Genomic DNA, 18,931 nt, shown 5'->3' with positions numbered 1-18,931 from the left:
GGATAAAGCAGATGTGGTATATATACATAATGGAATACTACTCAGCCATAAGAAACAATGAAATCCGGCCATTTGTGACAACTTGGATGGACCTTGAGGGTATTATGCTAAGTGAAATAAGTCAGAGGGAGAAAGTCAAACACGGTATGATCACACTCATAGCAGAAGATAAAAACAACAGGGCCGGCCCCGTGGCTTAGCGGTTAAGTGCGCGCGCTCTGCTGCTGGCGGCCCGGGTTCGGATCCCGGGCGTGCACCGAGGAACCGCTTCTCCGGCCATGCTGAGGCCGCGTCCCACATACAGCAACTAGAAGGATGTGCAGCTATGACATACAACTATCTGCTGGGGCTTTGGGGGAAAAAATAAATAAATATAAATGAAATGTGGAAATTCCATTAAATTTAAAAAAAAAAAAAAAAAAAAAAACAACAACAAACAATCACATAGAGACAGAGATTAGATTAGTGGTTACCAGAGGGGAAGGGGGGAGGGAGAGGGGTGAAAGGGACAATTAGGGACATGTGTGTGGTGATGGATTGTAATTAGTCTTTGGGGGGTAAACATGATATAATCTACACAGAAATCAAAATATAACGATGTTGGGGCCGGCCCCGTGGCTTGGTGGTTAAGTGAGCGCGCTCCACTGCTGGCGACCCGGGTTCGGATCCCGGGCTCGCACCGACGCGCTGCTTCTCCGGCCATGCTGAGGCCGCGTCCCACATACAGCAACTAGAAGGATGTGCAGCTATGACACACAACTATCTACTGGGGCTTTGGGGGGAAAAAATAAATAAATAAAAATCTTTAAAAAAAAAAAAAAATCTTTAAAAATATAACGATGTACACCTTAAATTTATATAATGTTATAAACCAATGTTACCGCAATAAAAAAAAAAATAGATCTCACAAAATACAAGACTGACCAACTTCAGAAAATTTGAATCTGTATCAAAACTTACTAAAAACATAAACTTTTAAAATACTAGTATTTAAATGATTAAAACTTCATTAATTTGCACTCTACCAATATGCTAAAATTCACCTTATGATATACTCAAGTTTATATTCTTTTCACTGATGAAAAAGGATTTACTAATAATTTTTAAAATAAAATTTCTTGAGGCATATCTAACCTACTGAAAATAACTAACAGTGATGCTCCACTTCGAAACAATTCATTGACAGACATCTGGAGTTGACATGAATAAATGAAAGGCATGTCTTTAACTTGCTACATTACCTGTATTTGTCATGAATTCCAAATGCCATCCCATTAACTAATCCGAATTACTGAAGTTCTATTACGTATTAAATGGATCACTTACATTTCTGAAGCAGGCATTAACCATATATTTTGGTGATTCTTTTTATCATCCTTTGATTGTGACTCCAGGGTTAACATTAGACACCAAAGACTGAAATACTCTAAGTGTGTAGGCTTCAGATGCTGAGTTTCTTCTTTTATTTTGGGCAGCATGCCAATCGGGACTGAACTGTCATCCATCTGCTGTTCAACTGCTCTAAAGATAAAGCTCCAAGTCAGAGATGTTATAAAGCATTTCACTGGCTGGCTAGGAAATGAGGTATTTCTAAAATAAGTACACGTACATAATGATCATCATAACTTATAACCTAGCCCCTAACTTTCTTTATAAGGCATTTCAACATTTCATAAGCCAAATGGCTTTTTACAAAACAAAATATATAAGAAATTCAAAACGGCATTATTTTGCCTTCAATGACTACCCCACTAACAACTTCTTAAGTTTGGTATACTCTAGCCTTTATTCTTATATGTAGCAAGTTTTGGTTTTTTGTGTGACTGTACTTCCCAAAATCACAGTATTTGTACATCCAGCTCTGTGCCATAAGAAAGTCAACATAAAAACATGAAGAACTGTGTGGAGAATCAATTTTGCTTAATACTGATTTTTAAATTTTCATATAGAAACAAGTATGCTATAGAATAGCATATAAAACATTGAGAATAAGACAAGATTTTAAAAAAGATGTGCTTGTACTATAGGCCCAGACTTCCCATGGTTCACGGTCCTCTGCCATTAAGAGATCCTTTGATACAAGACATTTAAAAGTCCTTTAGGGCCGGCCCCGTGGCTTAGCGGTTAAGTGCGCGCACTCCGCTACTGGCGGCCCGGGTTCGGATCCCGGGCGCGCACCGATGCACTGCTTCTCTGGCCATGCTGAGGCCGCGTCCCACGTACAGCAACTAGAAGGATGTGCAGCTATGACATACAACTATCTACTGGGGCTTTGAGGGAAAAATAAATAAATAAAATTTAAAAAAAAAAAGTCCTTTATGTGAATTTTCAGGCTGAATTAGAACTTTAGTTTTGATTTGATCTTGTTTCCCAGTCTGTACTTACATCCAACTACTTTTTTGTGTCCTTCAAAACTTTCATTGGCCTATGAAGGTATAAATGTATATGACTGTTTATAAGACAGTTAATAAACCTCCCATATGTACAAAAATAGACATACATAAACAAGAGGAGTCCATCGGATCATATCAAAGTGTCAATCTGAAAGAACCAATTTCTCTGTTTTTAACTACAAAAGGCCTGAAATTAAACTAGCAACTAAGAAATGGAACACTTCTTGAAACATCATTTAAGAAAAGTTGTACTGTATTCAAAACGCCCATACTACATCTTTCTTAACCAGATTCCATAAGTCCTAAAATTATTTCATTTCCCCAGAAACTACAAGAAAAAAGATTAAAATTTTGGAAAAAAGTTTAAAAAGCATTCTATTATTCCCCAAGGAAATAGGCTTGTTATAAAATATGAAATAACTGTGCTTTTTTTTTCCTATTCCTTTCATTTTAGAACTACTATACACAAAGAAAAATAACTAAAGTGAACTCATCAATGCCAGATCAGCCAACAATGTTAAATCACTTTGAGTTGAGTGCATACTTAACTGGAATTAATACTTTGGGAAGACCGTGTGTTTACCTGCTATAAAGAGCACAGTTGCCTATTTGGGAACAATATTTACAGGTTTGCTGTTCCTCAATTATTTGTGGCAAAGGAGCAAGCTTTGTCTTCTCCTTCTCAGTAGCAGATTTGCTAATTCGGTGAAACAAAGAAAATGCCATCTGGTTTCTTAGCCTTAATAATTCTATGGGGAAAAAAAGGGCAGGTGTTTTTAAAGAATTAAGAGATATTTATTATATATCTATTCCATCATATAAGTGAAACTTTAGATTTAAAAACATAAAAAAAGTAAAGAAAAACATTCGTATTTCCCACTTCACTAGAATAACCACTGTTAACATTTTGGTATATTTCCTTCAATTTTTGTTTACTTAGTAAGTTCTTTAAATAATCACGTATCTCATAACTAGTAAATATTGTGAAGTTGGTGTTTTATTAGCTGAATGCCAAGATAAATATAGCTATCTAGAATGTCTCAAATATAAGATAGAAAGTTTAAAATAAAGTTTTGTATAATAAAATTTTAAAAGGTTAATGTTTTCAACTATACAGTATTTTGTTAAAATTTCTTTTAAAAAATACCAAAACTACAAATTACAACTTGTCTTAGGCCTAGCAAGTGCAGCGAGCGATTGTCAGGTATAAATATGTATCACAAAAAGCTGAAGAAAAAACAAACAAAATCCAGAGAAGTAAAATTGAGAGAAAACAGCTCAACCTCTTTTATCAAGATGTTTGGCAGGCACAGGGTACATCTGGCCAGTCTTCAGGTAGAGGAGCAGGCCGGCCTCTGGGTCAGCTCTTCTCTCTTGGCTTAGCAGTGTGTACAGAACAAGCTGTAAAAACGTTGTACATTTTGTCAAATAAAACTTCAACTTTCTGTATCTCCATACATCTTTTGCAATCAATACATATTGTAATTTTAAAGTCAAAAGGTCAATTAAGCTATTTCCATTTTGAAAATAACATGAGCCAAATTAGCAAAGGTAACACAATAAACTCAATGTCAGATATTTAATTTCCATGAAACAAACATAATTTTTGCTTCTCAGTTTTACATAGACAAAAAAAAATATTTAGAACTTTTCTTAGTAAATATTTAGGTTTCCAATAAATTAAAGAGGGAAATTAATCAAACTATGTTTTACATTTTCAAGTTAACAGTCTTTAGACACTATTTTCCCTGTTTAAAATAAGTGAACTAAACATTAAAATGCATATTATTTATGTCATAGTTACTGTGACAACTAAATGAGACTAACTCTACAGAGTTTACTGTTTTTTCCAGAGCATGAAGCATCATTAACTGCATTAAGTTTATGTGCTGCTCTTCAGAAAAACCATCTAAGACAAGTTAGAAACAGCTCCTTTTTTTTTTTTAATTTTATTTATTCATTTATTTTTCCCCCAAAGCCCCAGTAGATAGTTGTATGTCATAGCTGCACACCCTTCTAGTTGCTGTATGTGGGACGTGGCCTCAGCATGGCCAGAGAAGCGGTGCGTCGGTGCACGCCCGAGATCCGAACCCGGGCCGCCAGCAGCAGAGCGCGCACACTCAACCGCTAAGCCACGGGGCCAGCCCAGAAACAGCTCCTTTAATTCATGAAAATACCTTAGCAACAAGAGCAACTCATTTAGTTAGAGTCATATACAACCTAACAACAAGCCGAATTGTTTTCCAAATGATCTCCAAGATTAAAATATTAAATGATTTATGAAGGCCCAGTCTTGAAATCATAAAATTCCAAAATACCAAGACCAGTAATTATAATTAACATGCCTAAGTATAATGTCAAATTATAATTATATTCTTGTTTTCTAAGCTATATTTAAAATATAATGATTAATTTATAGAAGGCAAAAAGTATACTTGCAGTATAAATATTAATTATATCTATAAACTCATCATTAAGTGCCCAAGACAGGCTTACAAAAAACAAAAATACATTAAATTCAATTGATTTTTGTTCTTTTGCTCCTATCAAAAATAGTGGTGCCTATGCAACTAATAAATGTAACAGAAATATAGAAGAAATCCTAATATAAATAACATAATAATCCTAATATAAATTTTTCAAGAAAATACAATCCCAGATACCTCAATGTTCAAAACATTTACAGAAATACTCACAGTAACCCCAAATATCTACAAAGTAAAATGCAGAAACGTTCAGTCTCATGAAACAATCATCCCAAAGTCTGATATTTTAGCTTGATATCCTAAATTCAACTGTATACAAAAGACTTTTACAAAGGGCATTGCTTCAACATCTGAGCCTATGAAGCACGTTTTGGGAGGTCTTCTTAAAAGCACCCTACTTGTGGTCCCTTATACAGCAAAGGTACCAAATAAAACTTCTTAAAATTAAAGTGAACTCATAAATGACAAGGGTAGAGCCTTGGGGCTGTGGACTGAAGCAGTCCTCCAAAACTAATGGTCCTTCCATGTTAAGTTTTTTACTCCATGGGAACTGAAGCAGAAGGAAGAGGTACAAAGGACTCTGCTTCTGGGACTTACTAGGCGGGAAAAATGTCTGAAATGAAATTCCCTTAATATTATGATAGAAGGAAGTTGCATTAAAAGTTTACAATATTAGTATAATTCAACTGTATCACAAGTTAATAGGTTTTTGTGAGCTGGTTTAGGGATCACAGCTCCATATAATATTTTTCTTTTAGAAAATATGTTTCAAATGCCAAATTACTGACTTACAAAAGAACTGGAATACAATCCACTTATAAACATCTTCCTAATTGAAGGTAGTTTATAACTTAAGCTTTTTCTGTACTACCAGAGCGGAAAAGTCAAATCTTCTAAGAGGGGAAATCTATTTCTTTCCTCATCTCCAATACCTATATAACTCAATGAATTACTATAATTAATTCTTTAACGTCTCCTTGTTTCCTGCACAATGAATATGCAATATAAACTCCAATATTTTTGTTTGAGCTTTGCTCTAGTAAATTTCCTCATTTTTTTAATACAAGAAGTATTATTTTATTCTCAAAGTTCTTTGTGCAGCTTCTCTTCTTGCAAAGATGAAAGTTCCAACTGAAGAAAATTAAACACAGTAATATTCTTTGCCTTGAAGGCACTACAACTTAGAGCAGCAACCTTAAAAAGGACAAGTCTTTGAATCTAGACCACTTTAGATGTGAAATGCTTCTATATTTCTTTCTTTTCGCATTCTAAAGTGATTTCAAACTTGTCCAAAAAAAAATAAGTAAAGGGCCGGCCCTGTGGCTTAGCGGTTAAGTGCGCGCGCTCTGCTACTGGCAGCCCGGGGTCGGATCCCGGGTGCGCACCGACGCACCGCTTCTCCGGCCATGCTGAGGCCGTGTCCCACATACAGCAACTAGAAGGATGTGCAGCTATGACATACAACTATCTACTGGTGCTTTGGGGGAAAAATAAATAAATAAAATTAAAAAATAAATAAATAAGTAAAAAATTTTCAGTTGCACATACACAGAACACATTTCTTCACATCTCTGACTTCAAAAATAGGTTTTCTTCTATCTTGGCATGATTCTCCTTCTTCAGGGCTGTCATCTAGCTAACTCTTTAGTTGATAATCTCAGCCATTTCTGTATTACCCAAGTGAAAATTCAAGTCTTCTAACAGGGGAAACCTATTTTTCCCTCCACCTCGAATACCTGTGAACCCAATAGTAGCTGAAACAACAAGGTTGCCTTACTGTTCATTCCCAAACTGAAAAGCTTTCACGAAAACCTCTGGTGTCTGGTACACAATTAAGAACGCCAAGAAACACTTAATAAGAGAAAGACTCTTCAATCCCTGATTCTACAATTCAGTATTTTGAAATTGAATCTTATTTTATATAAAATCTCCTGAAATAATATGTGAAATTCCAAGGGCCAAAGAAAATTTGAGTTATATTACAAATGCTGTTATTCGTTATATTATTTATTCCCTTAATACATACTATACCATAAAAACACAATAATATTACTATCTTCTAGTCTTATCTTTGCTGATTTAAAAGTGTCTAGAGGGGCCGGCCCCGTGGCTTAGCAGTTAACTGCTCACGCTCGGATACTGGCGGCCCGGGTTCGGATCCTGGGCGCACACCAACGCACCGCGTGTCGGGCCATGCGGAGGCAGTGTCCCACATACAGCAACTAGAAGGATGTGCAACTATGACATACAACTATCTACCGGGGCTTTGGGGAGAAAAAGGGAAAAAAAAGGAGGAGGATTGGCAATAGATGTTAGCTCAGGGCCGGTCTTCCTCAGCAAAAAGAGGAGGATTGGCATGGATGTTAGCTCAGGGCTGATCTTCCTCACAAAAAAAAAAAGTGTCTAGAACACACATCAGACTGCCAATGTGGAAATGGGCAGAGGGAATGGAAATATTCAGAAAACAAAATAGAACTTTATGTTAAATACCTTGATTTAAGTCACTATAATGAATATAAATTTCAGATACTTTTGAAGGACAACACAAGATTATTATATTTATCAAAGAGAAGAAAAGATGATAAAAAACTTGAATTTAACATAACGATAAGACACGGCCCTTATTTCATTTTAGGTAAACATCAATAAAATCAGAGTAAAGGTCGGAAATAAAAGAATAAATTTATACTGATGTTTCCTAAAGAGTATCCTATGTAGATGTTACGTGAAAAAAATAGCTCCATGGTAAATTAGCTTTAGGAAACATTAGGTTAAACACAGCTAAAACAAATCGTATTACTTTAAGATTTTTCAGAAACTTTAACAGGGTAATGTGCATCATAAAATCTCCAAATATACTTGGCTTTCCCTTCCCCCTGTACATCGCCAAGAAATTCCTTTTTTAGGAGCATCTGTTTAGTTTGGCAGCATAAATTTGGCAACACTGGTTCAGCTGTTGTATTTCTTTGCTGGAGAAAACTTTCTGCTGCAACCATGTATACATTTATAAAACAAACTGAGTACTCTGGATGTATCACAAATTGAAAAGTACTACAGGAAACAAATAAAAATTACCTGAATTAAACCAAAATATATAAAGCAGACTACATTTTAAAATATATTAAACATTCTGACAATTTTCTTATTAAGATTTACCTGACTACGGTGTTCAATAGAATTTGATTCTTTGCCAGTTTTAAGTTCCAGTGGCATTATCTTATATTTCGTTTTACACCCTCGATGTATTTTCACACCAACTGTAACATCTATTTTGCCCTTCAATCCAAACCTAGGGGACCAAATGCTTTCTTCAATATCCAGCGCATTTACGACCTCAATATTACATGTTGAATTATTGCTACTACCATCACTTGGCCTAAAAAAAAAAAAAACAATTAGAACACTTAGCTCATTTCTCATCTGTTGGCATTGACTCTATTGCATACAGAGAATGCGGGAATGGGAAAGAGTCTACGTATCATTATAACAGCGATTCTCAAAGTGCGGTTCCTGGACAAGTAGCATCAGCATCGCCTGGGAACTTGTTACAAATGCAAATTCTCAGGCCCCCACTCCAGACCTGCTCAGTCAGAAACTCTAGGTAAGGCCTAGCAATTTAACAAATCCTCCAACTGACTCTGATGCACGCTCAGGTTTCAGAACCACTGTCTTGTAGGCTGTAACTCATGTAATTTAAATTTTCTTAATATTTATCATCTGTCTCTTTCAGTTCATTCCTATTACAATCTTCCTAACTCAGGCCTTTATTTCCTCAGGCCTAGATTACTACAACAGTCTCACCACTTGGACTGCTGGAGCCAAAATACCAATCTGAGTATTCTGATATACAATTATTACACAGATTAATACACAATAGCTTGCATGTGGTTGCACTCTAGGTAGCAAGGGATGTGTTCCTTCATGTAACACCATATTAAAATGCAGAAGAATGAGCTGTCTTTCTCCATTATCTATGCAGCGTGGGGCTTGAACATCCAACACATCATCCCTACACCCCCCTGACAATCCTCAGAGGAGTCATGAGCTCCTACGCTTACTCATTATTTTCTTCACTTAATCATTAAATGGATCCATCTCTGTCACCATCAATATTTAAAACTAAGTACTCAACATTGTTTTTCATATTAAAAAAGAGGTTCTGATTTTAATATCTTAACTGTTAAATAAGCCAAGAGCACAGGAAGGAAGAAAAAAAGGAATATGTAAATGTTGAAGCAATTGGAAGAGATGAAAATAACTTTTAAAGCCACTTACACTTCTCTTATCTAAGATTTACTCATTTTCAGAGCAGTAAGTTATTCTGTAGAAGAAAAGTCAGTTAAGAGTTTTTATTTATTAATCCTATTTAGACTCAAAGCCATATAAAATATTAAATCTAATGGAAATCTTACATGAAAAGGATAAATTTTCTGGTAATAAAACATATATCATATAAAAATCAAGATTCAAAAAGTATAAGAATTCTGGCTGTTAGAATACATGATTTAGTTGACTTCAGTTTACTAATTTCACGTTTTTTTGATCAGCAGCTATTTCTGAACAAATGAGAATATTTTCTAAGAAAAAGAATACTATCTTCAGCAATTTTTTTTCTTAAATCTGTTTCAGGATGCTTCAAGTATAATCTCCAGGAATATATGTATACTTCTGCAACCTTCAAAAAAGACAATAGAGGAATTCAGGGAAGTCACACTTACCTGAAATTTCTTAAATATTAATCTGTTTTCTCTCACCAAATGTTATTTGATCATGATATGTATTCAAATATTATATAAAATAAAGCAAAAAATTTATAAAGTATCACATGTATACTTAAAAGATGATAGGTAATGAAATTTTTAACATTGCTACTAAAATTCATTCCCCTAGAAAAAGAAGTAATATGATTTTAGACCTAGATCTGTGGAACAAGTATTTCAACTTAACTACTATGATTTTAATCAACATAACGCTGTAAAACTCCTTTGAGAACCATCTGATGGAGACTATAGCATCAAGAAGATGATGAAAATATACATTTATTACTTATGGGTGACAAAGGTTGCCTCTTTAAATGGCTTTTAAATGTCTCACCCTCTGCTTTAAAGTCTCAAGTTATTTATTTTTTACAGACTAGCTATAAGCTGCTGGGAAAACGATGCAAGCTAAGTACGGAGGAGTGCCTCCTTTACAGACAGACAAAAAGAAGATTCCATCACGGGGCTGGCCTGGTGGCGCAAGTGGTTAAGCGCGCACGCTCCGCTGCGGTGGCCCAGGGTTTGCCGGTTTGGATCCCGGGCGTGCACTGACGCACTGCTTGGCAGGCCATGCTGTGGCGGCATCCCACATAAAGTGGACGAAGATGGGCACGGATGTTAGCCCAGGGCCAGTCTTTCTCAGCAAAAAAAGAGGAGGATTGGCAGATGTTAGCACAGGGTTGATCTCCTCACACACAAAAAAAAAAAGCTTAAGAAGATTCCATCGGAAATAACTGAAACAAAGAAAAGTCTTATACCAAAACATAAAGATGAGAACACTGGGCTTGGAAACAAGAGATTCCTTATTCTAGGCTCAGCTCTCCCACTGGTTTTTCATGTAAAACCTGGACAAGTCACACCACCTCTCTGGACCTCAATTTCCTAATTTGAAATCTAGGACTTGATCTCAAAAATTCGTCTCAGGTCAAACCACCTCTCTGGACCTCAATTTCCTAATTTGAAATCTAACACTTGATCTCAAAAATTCGTCTCAGGTCAAACCACCTCTCTGGACCTCAATTTCCTAATTTGAAATCTAGGACTTGATCTCAAAAATTCGTCTCAGGTCAAAGATGACTCTGAATCCCACCTTTTCCTTGGCTTCTATGACACACTTCTTCCAGGCTACCCAGTCTCTTGCTGGTCCACCCTAAGCCTCCTTCGACGGATTCTACTTTCTCCCTCTGTCCTCATACACAGTTACCTCCCAGGGTTCCATGCCCCTTCTGTTGCCCCATATGTTTCCTCTCAGCAACCCCTCCACTTCTATGTTTTCAACTACCACTAATGCACCGAGTTCTTGGAAGGCTGTAGACTCGCTGTAACACCAGTAACTAGCATGATCCTGGGCACAGAGACAGCATGTAATACATGCTTGCTGAATAGGTAAGTCCAGGAGTCTATGAGAAAATGCAGCTTATCACTGCAGAAACAAGTAAATTTTTTTCCCCCCAAAGCCCCAGTAGATAGTTGTATGTCATAGCTGCACATCCTTGCTGTATGTGGGACACGGCCTCAGCATGGCCAGAGAAGCGGTGCGTCAGTGTGCACCCGGGATCCGAACCCGGCCTGCCAGCAGCAGAGCGTGCGCACTTAACCACTGAGCCATGGTGCCGGCCCAACAAGTAAATTTTAACCAAAAGAAAATACATGCAGACAAAATGCTAAAACAAACAGTAAAAGAAAAGCTAATATCTTTTAAAACAACAATGAAAATGGATGTACACCACAATTTAAAATCTCAAGTGGGCCAGCCCCGTGGCTTAGCAGTTAAGTGTGCGCACTCTGCTGCTGGTGGCCCCGGTTCGGATCCTGGGCGCGCACCGACGCACCACTTCTCCAGCCATGCTGAGGCCGTGTCCCACATACATCAACTAGAAGGATGTGCAGCTATGACATACAACTATCTATTGGGGCTTTGGGGGGAAAATAAATAAATAAATAAAATTATTAAAAAAAAAAAAGTTATTCAGATAACAAAATGTCATGAGATAAAATATTGAGAATATTGAGAAAGGGTTAAGAATATTGATATAAATGGAAGTTGTGCCTATTTAAAGAAAAATAAAATGTTGCCTGTTTAAAAAAAAGGGAAATCAGATCAAAACCCTCTGCACAAACTCTCCAGTGGCTTCCCATCTAATCAGAACAGCAGTCAAAGTCCTGACGTGGCTTACAAGGCCCCAGGAGAGCCACTTCTTTTGTGTTTTGTTTTGTTTTTGTGGGGAAGATCGGCCCTGAGCTAACATCTGCCAATCCTCCTTTTTGCTGAGGAAGACTGGCCCTGGTCTAACATCTGTGCCCATCTTCCTCCACTTTATATGGGACACAGCCACAGCATGGCTTGACAAGCAGTGCCTCAGGTGCGAGCCCGGGATCCGAACTCGGGCTGCCAGCAGTGGGGCGTGTGCACTTAACTGCTACATCCCTGGGCCGGCCCCAGGAGAGCCACTTCTGCTCCTTCCCAGCTCACTCCACAACAGCCACAATGGCAGGTGTGCGTCACCCACAGGGCTTTTGCCTGAAATGCTCTTCTTGGAGATAGCTGCATAGCTCCCTCCTTCATTTCTTTCAGGCTGCCACTAACTGCCACCTTAACAGAGAGGCCTTTCACGACCATTCTATGAAAATGATATGTCCCATCACCACCACCACCAACTCTCTTTTCCTTGTTACCCTCCCCATTATTCTACATGGCACGGACCACAATCTGGCACCCCGTTACTTGTTCAGTAGTACAGAAGCTCCGTGGAGTCACTGGCTTTTTTTTTCCCCTACTATAATCCCAGCACCTAGAATATTACTTCCCAGAAATTAGGCATTCAATAAATATTTGCTGAATGGGTGAATAACAGAAAAGAAAAAAAGTATTACCTATAAATGTTTATCAATGCTACTTTAAGGGGAAAAAAAGTAAAAAGCAAACCAAATGCCAAATAGCATTAAATGGCTAAACACAGTATTTAAGCATATAGCACAAATCCATGACACAGTCTATATATGATAGTAACAGAGAGAAATACATATGAAATTAGGACCCCCAAAATATTTACAAATTGATTATTTTATTCAAAAACATACCTACAGGGGCCGGCCCCGTGGCACAAGCGGTTAAGTGTGCGTGCTCCGCTGTGGCGGCCCGGGGTTCGCCAGTTCGGATCCCGGTCCCTGGCGCACACTGACGCACCGATTGTCAAGCCATGCTGTGGCGGCGTCCCATACAAAGTGGAGGAAGATGGGCATGGATGTTAGCCCAGGGCCAGTCTTCCTCAGCAAAAAGAGGAGGATTGGCAGATGTTAGCTCAGGGCCGATCTTCCCCACAAAAAAAAAAAAAAAAACAACCTACCTAAGAATTAGAAGATTTTATTATAATGAAAATAGAATCTTCTATTCATTAGATTATTTTTTGTCCTGGAAAGATACTCAGGAGTATAATTTATAAAATAAGTAAACAAAAAGGCTGGTTGTAATAACTTGACCTTTACAAGGCTTTAACGCAACATACAGAACAGAATCCTGGTCTAAACATAGGAATACCGTATAAACAAAACAGGTTTCTTACAGAGAGAACTGCATCTGCGGGAAGTCAGCTGAAGTATGTTTACGCATGAAATCTCCAGCCCATTTAGAAAATGAAGGCAGATACTCCTCTACGTCTTGTTTTATTTCATCTTGATTAAGATTTAAGCGGTACCTGCAAAAATAAGAGACTAAATATGAAAGTATAAATATTTAAAAAGTAAATAAGGACAAAAATACCGAAATAAGCAACCCAAGTACCCATCCACTAATTAATGGATAAACAACGATAAGTACATACAATGGAGTATTATTCAGCCTTAAAAGGAAGACAGCAGGGTGCCGGCCCAGTGGCATAGTGGTTAAGTTTGCTCACTCTGCTTCAGCGGCCTGAGGTTCCCGGGTTCGGATCCCTGACGCGGACCTACACACCGCTCGTCAAGCCATGCTGTGGCAGGATCCCATATAAAGTAGAGGAAGATGGGCACAGATGTTAGCTCAGGGCCACTCTTCCTCAAGCAAAAAGAGGAGGATTGACAACAGATGTTAGCTCAGGGCCAGTCTTGTTCACCACAAAAAAAAAAAATGGAAGACAGCAGAGCCCTATCAGTCCTCTAAAAGAGCTGGTTCAGCAAGCAAGGCAAATTTAGCAACTCTGGCTCTGCCAACATTGCTTCTCCTGAGCACAATAGCAACCTCAAGTCGAAAGATAAACCTCACCTCTGTCAGAATGGCTGTTATCAAAAAGACAAGAGGGGCCGGCCCCGTGGCTTAGCAGTTAAGTGCGCGCGCTCCGCTACTGGCAGCCCGGGTTCAGATCCCAGGCGTGCACCAACACACCGCTTGTCAGGCCATGCTGAGGCAGCGCCCCACATACAGCAACTAGCAGGATGTGCAACTATGACCTGCAACTATGACATACAACTATCTACTGGGGCTTTGGGAGAAAAAGGGAAAAAAAAGGAGGAGGATTGGCAATAGATGTTAGCTCAGGGCCGGTCTTCCTCAGCAAAAAGAGGAGGATTGGCATGGATGTTAGATCAAGGCTGATCTTCCTCACAGAAAAAAAAAAAAGACAAGAGGTGCTGGGGCTGGCCCGGTGGTGCAGCGGTTAAGTGCACGCGCTCCACTGCGGCAGCCCAGGGTTCACAGGTTCAGATCCCGGGCACGCAACAACACACCGCTTGTCAAGCCACGCTGTGGTGGCGTCCCATATAAAGTAGAGGAAGATGGGCACAGATGTTAGCCCAGGGCCAATCTTCCTTAAGAAAAAAGGGAAGGATTGGCATCGGATGTTAGCTCAGGGCTAGTCCTCCTCACAAAAAATAAAAAAATATAAAATAAAATGAAAAAGACAAGAGGGGCCAAGACGTTAGCTCAGGGCCACTCTTCCTCAAACAAAAAGAGGACGATTGTCAACTCATGTCAGTTCAGGGCGACTCTTCCTCACAAAAAAAAAGAACAAGAAATAAGTTTTGGAGAGGATACGGAAAACAGAGAACCCTAGTACACTGTTAGTGAGAAGGTAAATCGGCACAGCCACTATGGAAAACAGTATGGAGGTTCCTCAAAAAATTAAAAATAGAAATACCATACAATCCAGCAATTCCACTTCTGGGTATACATCTGAAGAAAACAAAAATTTGAAAAAATACATGCATCCCTATGTTCTCTGCAGCATTATTTACAATAGCCAAAACGTGGAAGAAACCTAAGTGTCCATCGATAGATGAATGGATAAAGGAGATGTGGTATATAGCAGTGTCTGTTGCCAAGGCGCCAGCCTGGTGGGCCTGAAGGGGCAACCTTTTTGGTGTCGCCCTCTCCACACTTCCTGGAGGTCGAGATGTTGGGGCTCAGATACCCAGAGATGGAGGGCTGTCGTAACCTGCTCGGCCTGCTGGACGAGATCATGGCCCTGTGTGACACCATCACCAACTACCTGGTGCAGCCTGAGGACTGCCAAGATGCCATTCGTGCAACACTAGTGTACAGTCAAAGTGTAGAACTTCTGAGGAGTAAAAAGTCCAGCGAGAAATCATATTTAAGTACTTGGCAGCAGAGGGGGCTATTATACCTCCAGCTACTGAAAAACACCACCTTATTCAGCATGCAAAGGATTACTGGAACAAGCAATTACAACCGAAATTAAAGGAAACTCCAGAGCCAGTAAAGACAGAGGATATTAGACTCGTTCAACAGCAGGAAAAAGAAGACAAAAAAAGCTGAAAAAGTGCGGGCCGGCCCTGTGGTTTGGTGGTTAAGTGCGCGCACTGCAATGCTGGTGGCCCAGGTTCGGATCCCGGGTGCGCATCGAGGCACCACTTCTCCGTCCATCCTGAGGCCGAGTCCCACATACAGCAACTAGAAGGATGTGCAGCTATGACATACAACTATCTACTGGGGCTTTGGGGGGAAAAAATAAAATAAATAAAATCTTTAAAAAAAAAAAAAAGCTGAAAAAGTGGATTTTCGTTGATTAGGAGAATAATTCTGTCACTGGTTCTCTGACCTTCTTAATTCTCAGAATCCTCTTCTGGGACCACCTCGAGATGAATGGGGGGGCCACAGCACTTCCGGCATGATGGCAAGCTTAGGTGTCATTACAACACACCTCAACAAAATGTGATAGACTACCATGCAGCAGACATTGTGAGCCTTCATCTGCTATCACTAGTGAAAGCAGAGTATCTTTTTCAGTCCCAACCTGGACTCCCGTGGACTGAAATGTGCTGCTTCTCCCCATGGTCTAGTTACGGTCGGAGTTGCTGGGACTGTCCACTGAGGGAACACTTGTTTGGGCATTTTTTTTTTATTGTGAAATTTTTGTTGTACATTATTGTTTATCAGTCACCATATAAGTGCATCCCTCCAATCCTTGTGCCCACCCCCACCCCCCTAGCCTCTGGTAACCACCAAACAGTTTTCTCTGTCCGTGTGTTGGTTTATCTTCCACATATAAGTGAAATCATGCACTGTTTGTCTTTCTCTTTCTGGCTTATTTCACTTAACATAATACCCTCCAGGTCCATCCATGTTGTTGCAAATGGACGATTTTGTCTTTTTTTATGGCTGAGTAGTATTCCACTATATATACATACTACATCTTCTTTATCCAATCATCAGTCGAGGGACACTTGGGTTACTTCCATGTCTTGGCTACAGTGAATAATGCTGCGATAAACACAGGGGTGCATAAGCCTCTTTGGATTGTTGATTTCAGGTTCATTGGGTAGATACCCAGTAGTGGGATAGCTGGATCATAAGGTATTTCTATTTTCAATTTTTTGAAGAATCTCCATACTGTTTTCCATAGAGGCTACACCAGTTTGCATTCCCACCAGCAGTGGATTAGGGTTCCCATTTCTCCACAGCCTCTGCAGCATTTGTTGCTTTTTGTCTTGGTGATTATAGCCATTCTAACGGGTATAAGGTGATATCTTAGTGTGGTTTTGATTTGCATTTCCCTGATGCTTAGTGATGTTGAGCATCTTTTCATGTGCCTATTGGCCACATGTATCTCTTCTTTGGAGAAGTGTCTGTTCATTTCCTCTGTGTTTGGGCATTTTTGAACAAATTTTTGGACCTATCCACTGTCCTTTTGTGGAGAATATTTGGAAAATCAAATTTATCAACCTGAGGGCCAGCCCCGTGGCTTAGTGGTTAAGTGTGTGCACTCCACTGCTGGCGGCCCGGGTTCGGATCCCGGGCGTGCACCAACGCACCACTTCTCCGGCCATGCTGAGGCCGCATCCCACATACAGCAACTAGAAGGATGTGCAGCTATGACATACAACTATCTACTGGGGCTTTGGGGGAAAAATAAATAAATAAAATTAAAAAAAAAAAATTATCAACCTGAAAATTACTGGAGAGGGTTCCCTTGCTCCTGTAAAATTAATGGAAATTAAACAAATTATTACATTTGAACCAAGAGATCTAGAGGCCTTTTATAATGTAATCACTTTATGTGTACCTACAAAGTACAGCTTAATGTAAGGCAGGCATTGGATAGTGAAACCGGAGACCAAGCTTTATGTAGTGGGAATGAGGCATTGTTGAACAAAAGAGAACTGAGTTTACCTAACCCTCTACAGCACTGAGTATCATACGCCAGTCTAAAAAATCTTCTATACAGAAACTCTTCCAAATACTACATCAGTAATGTCTAAGTGATTGCAGACGTGAAAATTGACATATTTTAGTTGAAATATCTTTCTTGACCACAGACTAACATGTGAATACTTGCCTCTTACCTCAATTGCAGCAAATGTTCTGAGAGCTTAATGCAGTTCATCAAATAAATCCCACCTTAGATGTTATAACTAACAGTGTGCCTTAGAAACCAGGTAATATTTTCATTTTACTTAGTGAATATTCTGCTAATATCTATACTTTTCATATGGGAAAGGATTTATAGTGTTCAAAGCTTCCCCTTTTTAAGTTTCTCATTTACTTTTATCTAAATTTGGATAATCTTACAAATGCATCTCATGACAGTAGTGTTAAAAAAAGGTACATATTTTAGAGATGTTTAACGTAAACTCATAGTTCTCATTTTAGAAAACTTGAATGACGTTCTTATGCAAAAAGTTCAATAATTTAGCAGGTAGAGAAAAATTTACTTTGCCTTTTTAAATATTTGAGGAACATTTTTCAAAGTTATCTACTGTAGTCCAAGCTAAAAATCTTATAATCTGCAAGATTTTCTGAACTATTTTGGGCAATGATAAGTGCTATTCTCAAAACAGATCTTATTCTTATCAAAGCCTTCAGCTAACAGTTTTATAGAGCCTTTATTGTAATAACATATAAAGGAAACATATTACTGAAATCTTTAAAAAGGTGTGCCCAATTCCTAACTTTTAAATGTTTTTCCTCTTGATTGATCTTGGAAGAGGTGACCAGAAAAAAAAAACCACTCGCAAATTTATAACGTGGGCATAAATACATATATAGAGAGAGATTTACTCCCATATCATAAATGAAAATTATTAGGATTTTTTCACCTCTAATTTGTTTTACCAGGTTTGCGTTACAAGGTTAAGTTGCTAGGTTAATTACATAGTTGCTTTAAAGTTTAAATTCTTCATCACTTAGCAGCTACTTGCTGATCTTGGATTTAGTTAATAATTTTAATTTACAAAAATGCCACTTGGAAAAAAATTCAACTGGGAGATGTTGTGATGATGTATTGTACATGTTAATTTTTACCTTTAACTCTACTCATGATCATCTACAGTGACTGATAAGAATTTGGAAGCAGGAGGAGAAAACTCATCTTTTTTGCTTTTTTAATGCCATGCCTCTTACAAGGAGTACAAATTGGTATGTCCTAAAATAAGAACTTAATAAAGGAGGGAAATCCCTTTTGTCTGCTGTAAGATATTGTTTAAACTTAAAGCCAAGTTTTTTCTTTTTTAAGTTGGAAGTATCACTGTAACATGTAACTGATAAATATCCTAAGTAAAGGATAAAATTAAAAACAAAACCACGATGTGGTATGTGTGTGTGTATATATACATGGAATATTAGCCATAAAAAAGAATGAAATCTTGCCATTTGCAAAAACATCATTGGACCTAGAGGGTATTATGCTAAGTGAAATAAGTCACATAAAGACAAACACCATATGACTTCACTTACATGTGGAAGCTAAAAAACAAAACAAACAAAACAAAACAGACACAGACTCACAGATACAAAGAACAAACTGGTGGTTGCTAGAGGGGAAGGGTAAGGGAATGAGCAAAATAGGTGAAGTGGATTAAGAGG

The 18,931-nt window shown here is 38.4% G+C and overlaps 1 protein-coding gene across 5 annotated transcripts in view; it reads right to left on the bottom strand.

The window, feature by feature from the left end:
- Nucleotides 1-18,931, bottom strand: part of DNA2 (DNA replication helicase/nuclease 2) — a 50,947-nt gene that overhangs the window by 20,673 nt on the left and 11,343 nt on the right. For 2 of the 5 annotated variants that reach the window (XM_087432119.1, XM_087432120.1), the window contains exons 5-9: nt 13,200-13,331; nt 8,036-8,255; nt 3,677-3,794; nt 2,977-3,142; nt 1,327-1,521 (exon numbers count right to left, since the gene is read on the bottom strand). In XM_087432119.1, the coding sequence (XP_087288245.1) occupies nt 1,327-1,521; nt 2,977-3,142; nt 3,677-3,794; nt 8,036-8,255; nt 13,200-13,331 (831 nt within the window). The remainder of the gene's footprint in view (nt 1-1,326; nt 1,522-2,976; nt 3,143-3,676; nt 3,795-8,035; nt 8,256-13,199; nt 13,332-18,931) is intronic. The other 3 variants (XM_087432121.1, XM_087432122.1, XM_087432123.1) reach the window with 3 other exon arrangements.

This window comes from Ceratotherium simum, chromosome 6, assembly GCF_057802395.1.
Source record: "Ceratotherium simum simum isolate JZ-2026a chromosome 6, ASM5780239v1, whole genome shotgun sequence".
Lineage (NCBI taxonomy): Eukaryota > Metazoa > Chordata > Mammalia > Perissodactyla > Rhinocerotidae > Ceratotherium > Ceratotherium simum.
The sequence above is the reverse complement of the archived record's forward strand: the minus strand, read 5'-3'. Positions and strand labels throughout refer to the sequence as shown.